Here is a 21256-nt window from a genome sequence, read left to right as displayed (position 1 = left end):
AATGCGAATACTCCTCTGGGGAATATGAAACTTGAGGGGCTGTCAGGGGTCTGAGATCTGTCTTGGTGAATCCATAGAGAAGCAAAGTCATTGGGCGAGAAGATAATTTTATCTCTATCCAACGAAAGGAAACTGGGACTTTATCTTTTTTTTGAAGATTTTATTTATTTGACAGAGAGAGATACAGCGAGAGAGGGAACACAAGCAGGGGGAGTGGGAGAGGGAGAAGCAGGCTTCCTGCTGAGCAGGGAGCCCGATGTAGGGCTCGATCCCAGGACCCTGGGACCACAACCTGAGCTGAAGGCAGATGCTTACGACTAAGCCACCCAGACACCCCGGAAACTGGAACTTTAAGGACATGACCTGTTCATATAACCCCAGAATTGTGATTCAAATTCAGGCATCCTTACCTCCAGCCTACAGATTCACCAGTAGAGTATGATGACTGGTTTAGAGCCCTAGAAGTTACTAAATTCTTGGCATATTCCAGCCAAAAGATGTGAACAAATATGGGTTGGTGAGGAGGGAAACCTGAGTCGGCTCCCTGTGGAAGGGGTCAGAGAGCACTTCCATCCAACACGTAGTGTCCAAGGGAGCAAAAATGCCTGGGCTTGGGCCTGGCAGATGTTTGTATTTCAGGAGGTCAGAGATAAAGCACGTATTATAATACAAAGTCTGACCTGGATTAGACTAGGCTCCTGGCTCTGTCATTTTCGAGCTATGTATTTTGGGCCAAAACTGCTCCTACCGCAGAGGATTCCTACAGATTTCTAGTGAAAATTTATGCAGCGCTCCTACTTCACACAGAGTAGATGCTGAATATATAGCTCCTACTGTTTTCTTTTGTGGCCACTGAGGGTTAGGCGTCAGTACAGGGTGCTTTCCACATAAGGTGGCTGCTGACACAGACACCCCAGAGACTGGGTTCTCAGTAAGCCGCAGCACAATGAGAGCAGTGTTGTATTCAGGAAGCCTCAGGGACAGAGGACAGTGGGGAGCCCATGTGAACCCGGCTGAAGCAGGCGTGAGGACAGAGAGGAGCTGTAATTGTGAAGTGATAGGCAGGGAAGAAGTACTCAGTCTCCTTACTTGAAAAAAAATGGGAGCATAGTTGATAAAAGTGATGAAATGAAATAAGTGAAAGTAGGTAGTCAAATGTTAATTTCCTTCCTGCTTTGCCCCTGCACCTGACTCTCAGCTAAAAAAACCCCACTGATTTGGGTGATTAAACTTTAATTCCTTATCTGAGGGTTTTATAGATATAACCCATTTTTAAGAAAGTCTCTAAATTAAAATATAACCCATTATGTGGCTGAATCTTTTAACACACCAGATTCTCCTATGAGAGGGAAGAAAAGCCTACTGTCTTCCTCAGAAAGATCTCACAAAGAATCCTAACTTTCTGTCACAGACAACTAACATCCTTGCTCTGGTAATGAAACCATCTGGCATCTAATAAAATAATCCCCTTAAAAAAAGAAGTCAAAGGTTTAAGGGAATATATTTTTTAATTGACAAAGCTGGTGAAAAAATACGGACTTGATTATTTGTCACCCCCTGACAAGCTCCCCTCTCTCAGTGAGCTGGTGGCGTGTGGGCTGGGGTCTCCAGCCATGGTGATGCCTCTATTCCAGCACTCCCCTGTGGCTGCCTGGTTAGTGGTCTGTCCTTTCCACTAGGCTATGATATGTGAGCACTGGAACCTTACTGGTCATCTTTGTAACCTCCGTGGTTATAACATAAACGTTTGCTGGATGAGTAATTGAATAAACAATGTATGCATGGGTGAATGAATCTTCCTACCAAAGAAAGCAAGCCCAGATAATGTGGTTCCACACATTTGTATCCGAACTGTACTTAAATCCTCTATGGTAAAAGTAAGGATTCAGACATTAATTACTTTTAAAATATGTGATTAAAAAATATATTTGCACCAAGAGTAATTTTTGTCACATCTCAAGGATATTTCTCTTGGTAAAAGCAATTTACTCATATAAATCAATGGAAGAGAATAGAAAAACCCAGAAATAAACCCACAATTCTATGGTCAATTAATCTTTGACAAAGGAAGAAAGAATATGCAATGGGAAAAATACAATCTCTTCAACAAATGGTACTGGGAAAACTGGACAGTTACATGCAAAAAGAGTGAAACTGGACCACCTTCTCATACCATACACAAAAATAACCTCAAAATGAATTAAAGACCTAAATGTGAGACCTAAAACCATAAAAATCCTAGAACAGAACACAGGCAGTAATTCCTCTGACACTGGCTATCGCAACTTTTTTCTAGATTGGTCTCCTAAGGCAAGGGAAACAAAAGCAAAAATAAACTACTGGGACATCATCAAAATAAAATGCTTCTGCACAGCAAAGGATGCAATAAAAAAAAAACTAAACTAAAGGCAACCTACTGAGTGGGAGAAGATACTTGCAAAAGGCATATCTGATAAAGGAGGAGATATTTGCAAATGGCATATATCTGATAAAGGGTTAGTATCCAAAATACATAAGCAACTGATACAACTCAACACCCAAAAACAAATAATATGGGTTAACGAAGGGGCAGGAGACATGAACATGTATTTCTCCAAAGAAGACATCCAGATGGCAACAGACACATGAAAAGATGCTCAACATCACTACTCATCAGGGAAATGCAAATCAAAACCACAATGAGATATCACTTCACACCTCTCGGAATGGCTAAAATAAAAAACACAAGAAACAACAGGTGTTGGTGAGGATGTCGAGAAAAAGGAACCCTTGTGCACTGTTGGTGGGAATGCAAACTGGTGCAGCCACTGGGGAAAACGGTTTGGAGTTTCCTCAAAAAGTTAAAAATAGAATTACCCTAGGATCCAGCAATCGCACTACTGGGTATTTACCGCCAAAATACAAAAACACTAATACAAAGGGATATATACAGTCCTATGTTTATAGCAGCATCATTTACAATAGCCAAATTATGGAAGCAGCCCAATGTGTCCCTCAATAGATGAATGGATAAAGAAGATGTGGTGTGTGTATGAAGACTCCATTATATATATGGAACATACAATTCCATATATAAAAATAAATATAAATATATTCATATATATTATAATGGAATGAAATCTTGCCATTTGTAACAACATGGATAGATCTAGAGGGCATAATGCTAAGCGAAACAAGTCAGAGAAAGACAAATACCATACGCTTTCACTTACATGTGGAATTTAGTAAACAAATGAGCAAAGGAAAAAAAAGAGAGAGAGACAAATTAAGAAACAGACTCTTAACTATAGAGAATAAACTGATGCTCACCAGAGGGGAGGTGAGTGGGGAACGGGTGAAACAGGTGATGCGGATTAAGAGTACGCTTATCATGATGAGCACTGAGTAATGTATACAATTGTTGGATCACTATATTGTACACCTGAAACTAATATGACACTGTACGCTAACTATAGTGGAATTAAAAACGAAAGCAATTTGCTTTCTGATTACTTCCTCCCCATCTCCCAATCATACCTATTTTCTAAAAAGCCGAGGTATTCTTTGTACCTCTCTCTCACGTTTATGAAAGCTTTGAGCCTGGGGTGGGAGAAGCAGTCTATGGTTTACCTCCCCTTGTTCTTTTGATTGCTTTTTTATTCTCCTCGTTTGTTTCTTTATCGCATGCAATGAGCTTTTTATTCCTTCATCAGGAACAAAATAAAGGGAAAAACAAAAAAAATCCATGACACCTCTAAATGACAAAGATTTGGGGAAAACAGGAAATTCCATATAGGAAACAAAGATTATACCAAAGATTTTTCAGGGTAAAATGGGGACTCATGATCCTTCTGCAAGGAAGACGAAAGTCACAGAATTCCTAGGCTAGGACATCTAGCTCAGGCCCATGGGCGGCATAATTTGGAGAGCCCAGTGCCAAGTGAGAATGCGGCCCGCTCAAAATATAAGAACTTTGATACAGATAAACAGAAAGATATCTCATGTTTATGGATTGGAAGAATTAACATTGTTAAAACGTCCACACTACCCAAAGCCATTTACAGATTCAGGGAAATTCCAATCAAGATTCCAATGGCATCTTTTTACAGTAATAGAAAAAACAATCCTAAAATTCATATGGAACCACAAAAGATTCCAAGTAGCCAAAGCAATCCTGAGAAAGAAGAACAAAGTTGGAGGCATCATACTTCCTGATTTCAAACTATATTACAAAGCTGTAGTAATGAAAACAGTATGGTATGACATAAAAACAGATACACAGATTGATGGAACACAACAGAGAGCCTCACCTGTATGGTCAACTAATATTTGACAAGGGAACTAAGCACACCCAGTGGGAAAAAGATAGTACATAGTGTTTCCAAAAAATGGTGCTAGAAAAACTGGGGGGGAAAAAAAAAGGAAACTGGAGCCCTATCTTATACCATTCACAAAAACGAACTCAAACTGGATTAAAGATTTAAATGTGAGACCTGCCTGAAAGCATAAAACTCCTAAAAGAAAACAGAGAAAATATATTCCTTGACACTGGTCTTGACAATGACTTTTTTGGATATGACACCAAAAGCACAAATAAGAAAAACAAAAACAAAAAACTGGAACTACATTAAACTAAAAAGCTTCTGCACAACAAAAGTAACAACACGATGAAAAAGCAACCAAAGAAATGGAAGAAAATACGTTTTTTCAAACCACATATCTGATAAGGGGTTAATATCCAAAATACATAAGGAATTCCTACAACTCAATAGCAAAAACAAAAAGAACAAATAACCCAATTAAAAAATGGTCACAGGATCTGAATAGACATTTTTCCAGGGAAGATCTTCATATGGACAAGTTACCTGAAAAGGTGTACAACATCATTAACCATCAGGGAAATGTAAATCAAATCAAAACCACAATGAGAGATCACCTCACACCTGTTAACTGGTTATTATCAAAAAGATAAGAGGTAAGTGCTAGCAAGGATGCAGAGAAAAGGGAACCCTTGTGCACTGCTGGTAGGAACGTAACTGGTATAGTCAGTATGGAAAATGGTATGGAGGTTCTTCAGAAAATTAAGAATGGAACTACCATATGATCCAGCAATTCTACCTCTGGGTATATATCTGCAGGAACTGAAATCACTGTCTCAGAGAGATATCTACACCTCCACATTCACTGCATTGCAGCATGACTTACAATAGCTAAGACATGCCAACAACCTGCATCCACTAATGGATGAATGGACGAAGAAAATTTTACAGATGTAATATTGCCCAGACAAAAAATAAGCAAGGGTGCCTCAGACCCTTGCCACTCAGAATGAAGTTGTGAAAAGACACTCATGCTTAGGTCCCAACCCTGAGATTTATAGTGAACTGATTTGGCATGGACATTTTAAAAATTTGGCATCAACATTTAAAAAGTGCTCCTCTTTAATTCTGTCATGCGACCAGGTTTAAGAACTACTGATTTAGGTTCTCCACCTGCCTCAGAAAAAAATCTGTTTCTCAATCATTCCAAAGTTGGGGATGAGTGCAAACAAATATCAAAGAGCTTTTCTGCAACTTAAAACTCAGTTAAAAATGTTGGGCTACTCGGAGCTCCTGGGTGGCTCAGTCGGTTGAGCGTCAGACTCTTGGTTTTGGCTCAGGTCGGATCAAGCCCCGTGACGAGCCCTGTATCAAGCCCCACGTCAAGCCCCATGTCGAGCCCCAGAGCCCCACGTCAGGTTCCACGCTCAGCGGCAGATCTGCTTCGGGCTCTCTCTCCCTCTTCCTCTGCTCCTCCCCCCACTTACACTTGTTCTCTCTCAAGTAAATAAATCTGAAAAAATAAAAAGTTAGGCTACTCTTCTGTGAAAGTCAACAAAACCCAAACATGTATCAGTATTTCCCCCTTTCTGTCCTGTCCCCTCCCAAGTGAATATAAAAGAACACTGGATTATGCACCAACAGTAATCACAGAGGACCCCAAACCAAAAGAAAAAAAAAGTGGCAAGTATAACTGTGCAGGATGGTCTGAAACAGATGGGCTAGAACAGCCAGAGGTGGACCAGAGAAGGAATCCTGGTGAGAGCTGCCCTATGGGATGAGTGATAGGTAAGAGCACTAGGAAGCGGAGGCAAGGGGGGAAAGGGGCAGGGCTGACATAGGGGGTGGTGTTGAAGTACCTGAAGAAACACCACAGAGTACCTTAGCTCAACATAATCTCAACACATCTCAGGTTCCCATCGGAATGTCATCAGGGCCAGGGGTCCCGCTGGTATTTGGCCAAACCCTTCACAAGCTTACTCTTTGCCTATTACTCCTCTGCAGAGAGGAGAGCCTTTAGCTGCAGTCTGCTGTCCTTGCTCAAGGAATCCAAAGGCCTTCATCGTAGCCCCAAGGGCTAAGCCCCCTCCAGGAAGCACCCTGCCCCTTGGGAGAAAGGTCCGTGTTTGTTCTCCTACCTGTGCTCTCCTCGGCCTGATTGAAGCCACAGATCTGGCAGATGCTCTGGACCCACTTATTCATGTCCTCCTCTGTCTCAGCCACCAGATAAAAGGTGCGCTCGCTGGTCTTGATGTCAAACACAAAACTATCCTGCAGCTCCTTCTTGTTGAAGGTCAGGCCTGCGTCCACCTGCTCACAGAAGTTCAGGTTGATGATCCTCAAGGGCTTCTTTGAGTGATCATTCTTGTAGTATTCCAGAACATCTGGGTCACCGCTCATCCGGCCGCTCCGCAGGATAAACCAGCGTTTCTTCCAGGCCTGAACAGGAAGGGGGAAGAAGGAAAAAAAGTCATTGGTTATTTCAAAGCCTCTCACGGGTGTTCAGAAATCACTAGGTTAAGGACAGGGACTGTTGCACCTGCAGGCTGAACATGGCCCCTATCTCTCTTTCATACTTCCCTAGAGTTTAAAAATTAGAGCATGATTTTAGAATGCATGTTAGTGCAACACTTCACTGTGGAAACAGGGTCTTATCACTATGAAATGAGATGTGGCATCCCATTTTTTAGATCAAGAAGTTAGATGGAGACTAAAACATTTTTGAGCAATTATTCCCTAGGCTAGAATACAGACTCAAACTCATAGTACTTTTATTCAGGTGGAACTTGCAAAACCATAGCATCTCAGTATATGGACGGGGAACCCAGCAAGGCGTGGTGAGTTGAAGCAATGTCACATACAGCAAGGAACAGAAAAACAAGTTCCTGAACTTTTAGTACACTGTGCTTTTTACCAAATGATGATGCCTTGGAGGAGTCACATAGAAAGCCTTCTAAAACTTCTCCAAAGCACAGAACTTTAGGATTTTTTTCACTATCTTGCTCACTGTGATAGCCCGAGTACTTACAATTGGGCCTTGCACATATTAAGCACTCAACGTGTATCACTGAATAAACTCCTTGTATCATGCCATACAATAGAATTTAAACACTTGATTACATATTTTCTTATGCTGTCTTCTACATTCCATCTCTTCAACAAGACTGTGTCATCTGTGAGCAGACACCACTACAAAGCGGTAAAAAGATGTTACATGTAACAGGGAGCTTTGGGACGGGTCGATGTTTAACCACTGACTTGCTGTGTGATCTGCAGGTTAAGTCACTTACTGCTTTGGAGCTTGCTTCATGTGTAGAATGAGAATCAATATCACCACTACCTGCCCTCCCTACCTGGCAGGGTTTTCATTATGCAAATGTACCTAGAGCACCTGGTACACAACCCTGAAGCACTACAAATGCCAAGGACTGGATTATTGTATTGCAAGTGGGCCCCCAGGCCACCCCAAAATCCTACCACGGTTACATAGTCTATGATTTTCTCTTGCTCTTTGGCAACAGTCTCTGAACTTCTCTCTCTTTAAATCTCTAGCATGCCCATTCTTTTTGTTTCATGAGAAAATATAAGCAATTAAGAGAATTTACACAGGCTCCAGCACCAAATTTATCCATCAGCCAGCATCTGCAGCAAAGTAGCCTGTTACTAGGGAGCATGCACAGTTCATCTGATCTAAAGCCAATGTCCTTTCATTTGTGTGCCCCTTCTCACCTATAACGGGACACCACTCTATCATTCTCCCGTTCTCTGGAATCACTGCGTTTTCCCTTCCCACTAGGATCATTCCCATCAGGACACCAACATCCCCCATCCTGGGAAAAACAATTTATTTTTTTTTTAAAGATTTTATTTATTCATCTGAGACACAGAGATAGAGATAGAGAGAGAGAGAGAGAGAGAGAGGCAGAGGGAGAGGGAGAAGCAGGCTCCTTGCTGAGCCAGGAGCCCGATGTGGGACTCGATCCCAGGACTCTGGGATCATGACCTGAGCTGAAGGCAGACGCTTAACCATCTGAGCCACCCAGGTGTCCCTGGGAAAAACAATTTAAAGCTCAGCTTCTTCCCATATCCCCCTCCAACTCTGGCCCAGTTTTCTGATCCACTTTACAGTAAAACTTCAAAGAGTTTTCTGTACTACTGGATCTGTGTTTCCTCTCTTCCCATTCTTTTTTGGAATGCAATCTAATCAGGCTGCCCCACTCCTACCACTGACATAACTCAACAAAGGTCTCAAAGACTTCGAGGCTGCTAATGCAACTTTTGGGTTTTACTTGTTCTCTCAGCAGCACCTGATACTGGTTTGTTCTGTCCTCTTTGAAGCACCTTCTTCCCTTGGCTTCAGAACTCACCCTCAATTCCCCTATCCCTCTGGCCTCTCTTTTTCAGGCTCCAGTGCTGGTTCCTTCTCATCTCCCTGACCTCTAAATATTGGAATGCTCCCACACTCAATTCTCAGACCCTTTCTCTTCTCTCTCTACACCCACTCCCTAGATTATTTTATTCAGTTTCACAGCTTTAAAAACCATCTACTTGCTGCAACTCCCAAATTTATTCCTCCAGCCCAGATCCATCTATTGAACTCCAGAGTCTTATATCCAACTCTTCACTAATAGGCATCTTAAACCCAATGTGCTCAAAACTCTTCATATCCTCCAAGCCTGTTCTTCCTGCAATCTTACCCATCTCAGTTAACAGTAACTCCAGCCTTCCAGGTGCTCAGACCAAATTCCTGATGTCATCATTGACTCCTTTCACATTCCACATCTAATCCAACAAATCCTATGGGTTCAAACAGTTCAAAATACATCTACAATCTGGTCTTTTCGCACCTCCACTATTATTCACTGGTCTAGCCCACTATTTTGGAGTCTTCCTGCTTCCACCCTTTCATCCTGCAACCCAGGCTCAACATGGAAGCTGATATAAATCAGATCATGTCACTTCTCTGCACAAAGTCCCCAAAGGCTTTCCATCTCAGAGTAAAAACCAAAGTCTACAAAATGGCCAACAGGTCTGACTTGATGGTCATCTCTCTCCCATGCTACATCTTTTACGCCATCTCCTGCCACTCTCTGCCTTGGCCATTCTGCTCTCGACACACTAGTCACATACTCCTGCCTCAGAGTCTTTGCTCTAGGTGTTCTGTCTGCCTGGAATACTCCGCCCCCAGACATCTTCTCTTCAAGTGTCTATTCAAATGTCCCATTATGGGGGGGAAGGTAACATTCCTGATCACCCAATCCTAACACTCTCTTTCCCCCTACTTTGCAATACTGGTCTTACTACTACTTACATCACCTAAAATACCGTATTTTTGTTGAGTGTCTGTATCTACCTCCCAAAATGTAAACACCAGGGCAAGGATTGGTTCTTTTTATTCCATGCTGCATCTTCAGTGTTTAGAATAGTGCCTGACATATAGCTGGCTATCAATGAATATGTACTGAATTAATTAATTGGCTAATCATTTTCTTAAATGAACTCCTTACAGCATCTAGTAGGTTACAGGGATATAACTGGTGCCTAATAAGCCTTACACTGAAATGAAGAAAAGGTATAGACAGATAGGATAGAACTGAAGAAAATTAAAAAAATAAGCACTATCTATTTACAGTTACCTAAAATCTTGCCCAGGCCACTGCTTATAGAATTCTGTGTGTGCTTGTGTGTGTATGTGTGTGTGTGTGTGTGTGCATGCAGCAGGTGCATGCATATACAAGTGTGTGGGTAGCAAGGTACATTTTAAAAATGTATTGTTAATAGTTTAGCTTGCGTTTCAGTTCATGTGTCCTCTTCAGGGCTTGTCTTTGTAGAAAGAGCTGTCTCCAAATCACTGGTGTGCAGGTGCAAGCATAAACACACACAGACACACCCTCATAAACAAGAAAAAGGTGTCTGCTACAGATAAAATCGGAGCCTGTCAGGTTCTGTTTCCAAGGAAGTGGTGCAGGCTGATAAATGACTGCTTATCAAATGCCGATAAATTTATGCCAGAGCAGGCAAGGCTGCCTAGTCTAGTCCCAAATTCGCATCCCTCTTCTGCCACACCACTTTCTCTCCAAGTCAATGCACCTTTAAAAAAAATCAAACAACTGAGAACCAAGTATAACCAACTCCAAAAAGTCCAGCTCCAATGACAACTTCTCTGATCCTCTTAGCTGAAATGGACGTCTACTTCCTCTGAACCTTCATACACTTTTTATGTACTTTTTATGACCTATCATTTTCTACTACATATTACAGATATTTTTGGTATTTGTTGTTTCTTTCCAAGTAGATTATGAACATTTCCTATTCTTCTAGAAATCTTTATGGTAGACATTTGCTAAATGTTACTAAGCAAGGGTCTTTATTACTGAAACTCTCTTATCTCTCTGGCCTCACTTATGCCTCCCTCCTTCCTTCTTTCCATTCATCCATCCAACAAATATTTGTTTAGTGCTTACTATGCTGCAGGCATTATTCTAGATGCTGAGGATACAGCATGAATTACCAGTCTCCCAGAACTTACTACAGGTGCATAACAAATTACAAATTATTCTCCAAATATGCCACATAATTGCATGGCTTCATGTCATGCACAAGCTACTGCATCTTCCTAGAATAACTTTCATCTCACTTTGTCTATCTAGAAAATTCCAATGTCCCCTCAGTGCCAGCTTGTATCACTTCTCCTAGAAGGCCTTTACTAACTTCCCCAGGTAGAGCTGGTGCTCCTGTCTTATATTCCCTTAATAAACTGTGCTTTCTTTGGCATTTCTCCCCTCAACTTTGGCATTTCAACTGTTTATATACCTTCCACCCCTTTAGGCTTTGAACACCTTGGGGCTAGAGTCCCATGTAGTCAAAAGTTACTTGGCAAAATGCTTGACCTATATGAGAACTCAGTAAAGATCTGTTGACTTTCTTCATTCTATAAATATATTAATTTACTCAAACTAATAAATGCAGTTTAAATATATATAAACGTACACAGTAAGAAGTAGGGAAGGAGGACAGCAAGAGAATTACAGCAAAGAGATTAAGAAAGATAAAGGTATACTGTGTATTCTTTATGATGTGAGTTCTTTAGCATCTTGTTCCCTTCATTCTGTCAGGAACAGTGGCCATGTAATAAATATTTATAAGGAAATCTGGGACCTTCAGCTTGAAAGTGTCCCGTGATACATAAATGAAAAATTTACCGTTGGATTACTGACACATAATTCAAGAAGAACATGAGAACATGAGTCCTGAATATGTTATTAAGAAGAAAGCTTTTTTAGGACTGTTCTTTTATCTATACAAAATCACTTACAAAAATTAAGTTAAAATGGATCATGGACTTAAATATAAAATACAAAGAGAATTCAGCAAGATATAAAAAGAATTATGTAAGATAACCAAGTCGGGTTTGTCCCAAGGACATAAAACTAATTCAATATTCAAAAATCAATTAGTGTAATCCACTATACTAACAGGCTAAAGAAAAACCACACGGTCGTATCAGTTGATGCAGAGTAAAGCATCTGACAAAATTTGACACCTATTCATAATAAAAACTCAAAAAAATAGGAAGAGAGGAGGAGCTTCCTCAGTTTGATAAAAAGCATCAACAGAAGAGCAACACCAACATTATACTTTGTAATTAATGCCTTTCCCCTAAAATCAGGAGCAAGGCAAGGATATCTGCTCACTCTCACCACTCTTATTCAACATGGTGCTGAAAGTTCTAGTCAGGGCAATAAAGAAATAGATATAAAAGGCATACAAATTAGAAAGGAAGAAAAAAATTGTCCCTATTTGAAGACATAATTTTCCACACAGAAAATCCCAAGGAATTTAGAAAAAAAATATTCAAGAAAAACTCCTGGAACTAATAAGTGACCTCATCAAGGTCACAGGATATAAGATGAACATATAAAGATCAATTTGCTTCTACATACCAGCAGTGAACATGTTGGGGATAGAGAATAAAAATAAAATGTCATTCATAGCTTGTTTTGAAACAATGAAATAGGTATAAATCTAACAAAATAAGTATAGGACATGTATGCTGATAGCTATAAAATGCTGATGAAAGGAAAAAAGAAAACCACATGGAGAAGCATACCATGTTCATGGATTAGAAGACTCAACATAGTACATCTCCCCAAACTGATGCTCAGATTTGACATAATTTCTATCAAAATCCCAGCAAGAGTTTTTGCAGACGTAGACAAAATTACTCTAAAATGTATATGGGAAGGCAAAGAAAGTGCGATAGCTAAAACAATTTTGAAAAGGAAGATAAAAGAGGGATTGTTAATTCACTAGATTCCAAGAATTATTATATACCTACAGTTCTCAAGACTATGTGGTGTTGGCAGAAGCACACACACAGAACAAAGGAATAGAACAGAGAACCCAGAAACAGCCCCACACAAATATGCCCAACTGATTTCTGATGAAAGTGAAAAAGCAATTCAGTGCAGGAAAGATGGTCTTTTCAATAAATAATGCAATTGGGCATCCATAAAGAAGTAAATGAACCTCAATTTAAATCTCACCTCTTATACAAGAACTAACTCAAAATGAATCATGGACTTAAATGTAAAACTACAAAACATTTAGAAAAAAAAAACTGTGGAGGAAATCTATCAGATCTAGAGCTAAGCAAAAGTTCTTAGACTTGACACCAAAAGCATAATCCATAAAAGTACAATCTTATAAATTAGACTTCAATGAAATGTAAAACTTTTGCTCTGCAAAAGCCTTTGTTAAGAGGACAAAAAGACACATACAGACTGAAGGTGAAGGGATGAAGAAAGATATTCCACACAAATGGAAGTTGAAAGAAAAGCCATAATGGTAATACTTGTATCAGACAAAATAGACTTTAAAACAAAGACTGTAACAACGGACAAAGAAGAGCATTACATAATGATAAAGAGATCAATCCAAAAAGAAGATATAACAATTGTAAATATCTATGCACCAACACAGGAGCACCTAAACACATAAAGCAACCAGTAACAGACATAAAGAGAGAAACTGACATTAATACACTAATGGTAGGGGATTTTAACATCCCACTTATAACAATAAATAGATCATGCAGAGAGAAAATCAATACAGAAGCAGTGCCTTCGAATGACACATTAGACCTGAAGGACTTAACAGATATATACAGAATATTCTATCAAAAAAACAGCAGAATATACTTTCTTTTCAAGTGCACACGGAACATTCTTGAGGAAAAACTGACAGCCCACCAAAAAAGTCTCAATAAATTTAAGAAGACCGAAATCATATCAAGTATCTTTTCTGACCACAGCAGTAGGAAACTAGACTCAACTACAATAAAAAACAAAACTGGGGCACCTGGGTGGCTCAGTTGATTAAGTGTCCGCCTTTTGATCTCAGCTCAGGTCTTTATCTCAGGGTTTTAAGTTTGGGCCCCGCACTGGGCTCCATGCTGGGCATGAAATCTACTTAAAAAACAAAAAACCAGAAAAACCACAAACACATGGAGGCTAAACAATGTGCTACTAAATAACCAATGGGTTAACAAAGAAATAAAAAATGAAATAAAAAAACACATGGAGACAAACAAAAACGAAAACACAATGGTCCAAGATCTTTGGGACACAGTGAAAGCAGTTCTAAGAGGGAAGTTTATAGTGATACAGGTCTACTTCAAGAAATAAGAAAAATCTCAGGGGTGCCTGGGTGGCGCAGTTGTTAAGCGTCTGCCTTCGGCTCAGGTCATGATCCTGGGGTCCTGGGATCGAGCCCTGCATCGGGTTCCCTGCTCAGCAGGAGGCCTGCTTCTCCCTCTCCTGTTCCCCTTGCTTGTGTTCCCTCTCTCGCTGTATCTCTATCAAATAAATAAATAAAATCTTAAAAAAAAAGAAATAAGAAAAATCGAAATAAATGATCTAACTTTCATTTAAAGGAACTAGAAAAAGAACAAACAAAGCCCAAGGCTAGTAAATGGAAGGAAATAATAAAGATCACAGCAGAGATAACTTAAGTCAAGACTAAAAAAAAGTACGAAATATCAATGAAATCAAGAGTTGGTTCTTTGAAAAGGTAAATGAAACTGATAAACTTTTAGTCAGACTCATCAAGAAAAAAAAGAGACGACTCAAATAAAACTAGAGATGAAAGAGGAGAAATAACAACCAGTACCACACAAATACAAAAGATTGTAAGACACTACTATAGAAAATTATATGCCAACAAACTGGACAACCTACAACCTACAAGAAAAATATTCCTAGAAACACACAATCTTCCAAAACTGAATCAAGAGGAAACAGAAAATTAGAATATGTTAATTACTAGTAACAAAATTGAATTGGTAATAATAAAAAAAAAACAACTCCCAACAAACAAAAGTCCAGGCCAAAATGGCTTCACGTGTGAATTCTACCAAATATTAAAGAAGAGTAAATACTTATTTTCTCAAACTATGCCAAAAAATAGAAGAGGTAGGGAAGCTTCCAAATTCATTCTATAAGACCAGCATTACCCTGATACTAAACCCAGAAAAAGATACTGTAAAATAAAACTACAGGCCAATATCTCTGATGAACATAAATGCAAAAATCCTCAACAAAATATCAACACACCAAATTCAATAATGCATTAAAAGGATCATTCATCTTTTTCCTATAGGAGCCACAGGGTTGAGAGGAGCATGACCCTGTCCTCTCCGTGTGATGGTGTGTGCTCCTCCACTGACATCAGTGTACTCTGAAAAGGGGCAGTCATCCGGCAAAAATGTTACTTTGCCTGCTGTGTTCAAATCTCCCATTGACTCGATATTGTGGACTTTATTCACACTAACTTGCACAAAAACAACATATAGTTATATGCTGTAACTGAATTAGTGGCATCAAGCCAGCTGAATCTTGGGGTACTGGTAGAGCCGTGGTTCAAATTCCCAGAGTTTGAGGCAGTGAGACTTACCATTCTGGCCAGAGTGCTTTCGGAAATATGTGTCGCGGGGGCCACATGTTTGCACCAACCAAAATGTGGCACTGTTAGCACTGCAGAATGAACACAACACAGAAGTGATATGCCATCTGCTCTGCCCTGGCTGCCTCAGCCTTACCAGCACGGGTCATGTCTAAAAGTCACCGTATTGAGGACGTTCCTGAACTTCCTTTGGTGGTTGAAGATAAAGTTGAAGGCTATAAGAAGGCTTAGGAGATTGTTTTGCTTCTTAAGAAACTTAAAGCTTGGAATTATATCAAAAAGGTCTATGCCTCTCAGTGAATAAGAGCTGGCAAGGGCAAAATGAGAAACCATCATTGTATTCAGCATAGAGGACCCTACACCATCTATAATGAGGGCAACGGAATCATCAAGGCCTTCAGAAACATCCCTGGAATTACTTTACTTAATGTAACCAAACTGAGCGTTTTTTAACTTGCTCCTGGTGAGCACATGCCATATTTCTGCATTTGGACTGAAAGTGCTTTCTGCAAGTTAGATGATCTGTATGGCAGATATGGTGTAAGCCTGCCTCCCTCAAGAGTAACTACAACCTTTCAATGCATAAGATGCTTAATACAGACCTTAGCAGAATCTTGAAAAGCCCAGAGATCCAAAGAGCCCTCTGAGCACCATGCAAGAAGATTCATCACAGAGTCCTGAAGAACAAACCACTGAAAAATCTGAGAATCATGTTGAAGTTAAACCCATATGCAAAGTCCATGTGCCGGAACACCATTCTTTGCCAGGCCAAGAATCACAAACTCCGGATGGATAAGGCAAATTAGAAGCCAAATCATATGAGAAAGGGGTTCCAGGCAAGAAGCCTGTGGTAGGGAAGAAAGGAAAGGAGGCTGTTGGTGTTAAGAAGCAGAAGAAACTGGGGCGCCTGGGTGGCTCAGTCATTAAGCGTCTGCCTTCGGCTCAGGTCATGATCCCAGGGTCCTGGGATCGAGCCCCACATTGGGCTCCCTGCTCTGTGGGAAGCCTGCTTCTCCCTCCCCCACTTCCCCTGCCTGTGTTCCCTCTCTCGCTGTGTCTCTCTCTGTCAAATAAATAAAATCTTAAAAAAAAAAAAAAAAGCAGAAGAAACCTTTGGTGGGAAAAAAGCCTGCAGCTACCAAGAAACCAGCAGCCAAGAAGAAGACTGCAGAAAAGAAACCCACCACGGAAGAAAAGAAGCCTGCTGCATAAAAACTTAAATTTGTTTATTCCATAAAAGTCAAATCATTTTGGACAGCAAATTTTGAATAAAGACCTGATCAAACGCAGTGAGGGGAAAAAAAAAAGGATCATTCACCACAGTCAAGTGGGATTTATTCCAGGGATGCAAGGATGGTTCAATATCCACAAATCAACCAATGTGATTGATCACATTAACAAAATGAAGGATAAAAACCATATAGTTATCTCAATAGATGCAGAAAAGGCACCTAATAAAATTCAATATCCATTCATGATAAAAACTCTCAACAAAGTTGGTTTAGAGGGAACATACCTCCACATAATAAAAGCCATAGATGAAAAACCCACAGCTAACATCATACCAATGGTGAAAAACTAAATGCTTTTCCTTTAAGATAAGGTAAAAGACACAGATGTCCACTCTTGTGACTTTTATTCAATATAGTACTGGAAGTCCTAGTTGGCAGCAAGCAGATAAGAAAAATAAAAGGCATCCAACTTGGTAAGGAAGAAGTAAAACTTTCACTATTTGCAGATGACATGATACTACACATAGAAAACCCTAAAGAATTTACCAAAATACTATTAGAATTGATAAATGAATTCAGTAAAGTTGCATGATACAAAATTTAATATATAGAAATCTGTTGTGTTTCTATGCACAAATAAAGAAATCTCTTGTGTTTCTATGCACAAATAATGAAGTAGCAGAAAGAGAAATTAAGAAACAACCCCGTTTACAATTGCACCAAAAAAAAAAAAAAGAAAAAGATAGGAATAAATTTAACCAAGGAGGCAAAAGATCTATACTCTGAAAACTATTAGAAAGTAATGGAAGAAATTGAAGATGATACAAATGGAAAGATCTATCGTGATCATGAACTGGAAAAATTATCAGTGTTAAAATGTCCATACTATTCAAAGCAAATGACAGATTCAATGCAGTCTCTGTCAAAATACCAAAAGGATTTTTCACAAAATTAGAACAAATAATACTAAAATTTGGATGTTACCACAAAAGACCCTGTATAGTCAAAGCAATCTTGAGAAAGAACAAAGCTGGAGGCATCACAATCCCAGATTTCAAGATATACTAAAGCTATAATAATCAAAACAATGGTACTGGCACAAAATAAACACATAGATCAATCGAACAGGATAGAGAGCCCAGGAAAAAACTCATGCTTATAAGGTCAATTAACCTATGACAAAGGGGGCAAGAATATACAATGGGGAAAAGATATTCTCATCAATGGTGTTGGGAAAAATGGACAGCTACATGCAAAAGAATGAAATTTCTTATACCATACACAAAAATAAACTCAAAATGGATTAAAGACCTAAATATGAGACCTGAAACCATAAAACTCCTAAATGAAAACAAAGGCAGTAGTCTCTTGAATATCAGCCTTAGCAATATATTTATGGTTATTTTTCCTCAGGCAAGGGAAACAAAAGCAGAAATACACAAGAGGGATTACACCAAAATAAAAAGCTTTTGCACAGTTAAGGAAATCATCAACAAAACAAAAAAGCAACCTACTGGGTGGGAGAAGATACTTGCAAATGATTTTTCTGATAAAGGGTTACTATAAAAAGTATGTAAAGAACTTACACCACTCAACGGCCAAAAAAAAAAAATCCAATTTTTTGGATTGAGTATTTTCCCAAAGAAGACATACAGATAGCTAAAAGATGAATGAAAAGATGCTCAACATCACTAGTCATCAGGGAAATGCAAATCAAAACCACAACGAGCTATCACCCCACACCAGTCAGAATGGCTATTATTAAAAGAAATAACAAGTGTTGGTGAGGATGCAGAGAAAAGGGAACCCTTGTGCACAAAGGTTGGTGAAATGTAAATGAATCCTTGTGCACAAAGGTTGGTGAAAATGTAAACTGGTGCAACCACTGTGGAAAACAGTATGCTGATTCCTCAAAAAATTAAAAATAGAAATACCATATGATCTGGTAATTCCATTCCTGGGTATTTACTGCCCCCCCCCCCCACCGAAATCCCTGAAAACACTGATTCGAAAATATATATGCACCTCTATATTCATTTCAGCATTATTTACAAAGGCCAAGATATGGAAACAATTCAAGTGTCTATTAACAGATGAATGAATAAAGATGTGGTGTACACACCCACAGACACCCCCCCACAAACACACAGACACATGAATGTCACCCACCCATTAAAAGAGTGAGATCTTGCCATTTGTGACAACACGTATGGACCTAGAGGGTATTATGCTAAATGAAGTAAGTTAGAGAAAGACAAACACCATATGATTTCAGTTACCGGTGGAATCTAAAAATCAAAAGGAGCAAACAACAATAACAACAAAGCAGAAAGAGACTCATAAATGTGGAGAATAAACTGGTAGTCGCTGGAGGGGAGGGGAGTGGGAGAAATGTGTGAAATAGCTGAAGGGAATAAAGAGGTATAAATTCCCAGACATAAAAATAAATAAGTCACAGAGATGAAAGTATAGCATAGGGAATATAGTCAATAATACTGTAATAATGTTGCATGAAGACAGATGGTTACACTATCATGATGAACACTGCATAATTTATAGAATTGTCAAATCTCTATATTGTGCACCTCAAACTAATAACACTGTATATCAAGTATACTTAAATAATAAAAAATTTAAAAAGATAAAAAGACAAGCTGTAGAGTAGGAGAAAATATTTGCAAACCACATATTCAACAAAGAATAGTATCTAGAACATATAAAGAACTCTCAACACTCAACAGTTAAAAGAGGGAAACAATCCAATTAGGACAAGCGCAAAAGACATGAAAAGATATTTCACCAAAGAGAATATATAGATGGTAAATAAGCACATGCAAAGATGCTCAATAGCTTTAGCCATTCTGGAAACACAAATTAAAACACAATGAGATCTTATCACAGACCTATCAGAATGGTTAAAATAAAAAATTGTAACAACACAAAATGCTGGTAATGAGGCAGAGAAAATGCGTCAAACATTGTTGGTAATAATCTAAAATGATACAGCCACCCTGGAAAACAATTTGGCCCTTTTTGTTGTTGTTGTTTAAATGTTTTGTTTTGTTTTTTGGGAGAGAGAGCTCTCCCGACACAGGGCTCGATCTCATGACCTTGAGATCATGACCTGAGCCGAAATCAAGAGTTGACACTTAACATATGAGCAACCCAGGCACCCCTACTTTGGCCATTTCTTAAAAAGCTCAACATGCAACTACTATATACCTCGGCAATTGCTCTCCTGAGTATCCCAGAGAAATAAAGATTTATTTCATATAAAAACTTGTACATGGTTGTTTAAGTTTTATTTATAAGAGCTCCAAATTGGAACAATCTAAGTGTCCTTCAATGAGAGAATGGCTAAGTAAACTGTAATATATCCATACCATAGAATACTACTCAGCAATTAAAAAAAAAAAAAAGAACAAAGTACTGACACACACAAAATCTTGAATGCATCTCCAGAGAGTTATGCTGAGTCAACAAAACCAATCCCAAAAGGCTACATACTGCACAACTGCACTTACCTACAATTCTTGAAATGGTAGAATTTAGGAATGGACAGATTAGTGGTTGTCAGTGGTTAAGAAGGGGCTTGGAGTAGGACAGATATGAGTATGGCTATAAAAGGGTGGTATGAGAGATTCTTATAGTGATGGAAGTGTTCTGGATCTTGACTGTATCAATACCAACATTCTTGTTGTGATACTGTAGTATAGTTTCGGAAGATGTGACCACTGGGGGGACACTAGTAGAGGGTATATGGGATCTCTGTATTATTTTTACAACTACCTATGAAACTAAAGTTTTCTCAAAATAAAGTTTAATTAAAAGGAAACTGCTCCATAATAGAATTAGAATGTTCATTGATGGGGGGTGCCTGGGTTGGTACAGTCAATTGGTTAAGTGTCTGACTCTTGGTTTCAGCTCATGTCATGATCTCAGGATCATGGGACGGAGCCCTGTGTCAGGCTCTGCATTCAGTGTAAAGTCTGCTTGAGATTCTCCCTCTCCCTCTGCTCCTCCCACTTGTGTTCTCTCTCTCTAAAATAAATAAAATCTTTAAAAAAAAAAAAAAGAATGGAAAAGACAGGAAATGTATTTGAAGAAAACCATAAGGAGGAATGACTATTTCTCAGAGAAGAAAAATAAACAACATGGAAAGAAAGGTTGTTAATAGCTGGCTAATGACTATGACCAGATCCAGCTGTCCTCAATCTTTCCCACTCAGGGATGGGGAGAGGACCTTAGGAAATCACAATGTGAAAATATGAGTGAACTTCAGAGTTCAGGCTTCTGAGCAGGAGGGCACAAAATGGAGTAGACGAAGAGTCATTTGTATTTCTCAACCTTCCCAACTATATACCAGCTCTAGGGATTCTTGTACTGTAAAGACAAGGCATGATTCTTGGCCTTAGAGAATAAAAGTTCCCAGATAGACAATAAAAATATACATAAGATGCCAACTATCATCTCTTGTTTTTCTGTGTAGCAGCCAGTCTCCAAGATAGCCCCTAATGAGTCTCACTTCCTAGTACAGCCTTATGTGGTCTCCTCCCACACTGAATAAGGATGACCAAGAGGATACTGCATAAACAACAGTGTGTGACTTTGAAGGCTAAGTAATTATAGACACGACAGCTTCTTCCCTGTCCTCCTTTGGATCAGCTGCCATGTTGTAAGGATACTCAAGCAGTACTGAGGAGGACTGCACATGGTGAGGAACTATGGCCTCCCTCCAGCCGTGTAAATGAGCTCTTCTTAGAA

At 39.2% G+C, this 21256-nt stretch overlaps 1 protein-coding gene and 1 pseudogene across 4 annotated transcripts in view; one reads left to right on the top strand and one right to left on the bottom strand.

The window, feature by feature from the left end:
• Nucleotides 1-21256, bottom strand: part of GAB2 (GRB2 associated binding protein 2) — a 184131-nt gene that overhangs the window by 46477 nt on the left and 116398 nt on the right. For all 4 annotated transcript variants that reach the window (XM_027578680.2, XM_035722754.1, XM_027578681.2 and 1 more), the window contains exon 2: nt 6437-6737. In XM_027578680.2, the coding sequence (XP_027434481.1) occupies nt 6437-6737 (301 nt within the window). The remainder of the gene's footprint in view (nt 1-6436; nt 6738-21256) is intronic.
• Nucleotides 14966-16472, top strand: LOC113914007 (annotated as a pseudogene).

This window comes from Zalophus californianus, chromosome 11, assembly GCF_009762305.2.
Source record: "Zalophus californianus isolate mZalCal1 chromosome 11, mZalCal1.pri.v2, whole genome shotgun sequence".
Classification (NCBI taxonomy): Eukaryota; Metazoa; Chordata; class Mammalia; order Carnivora; family Otariidae; genus Zalophus; species Zalophus californianus.
The sequence above is the reverse complement of the archived record's forward strand: the minus strand, read 5'-3'. Positions and strand labels throughout refer to the sequence as shown.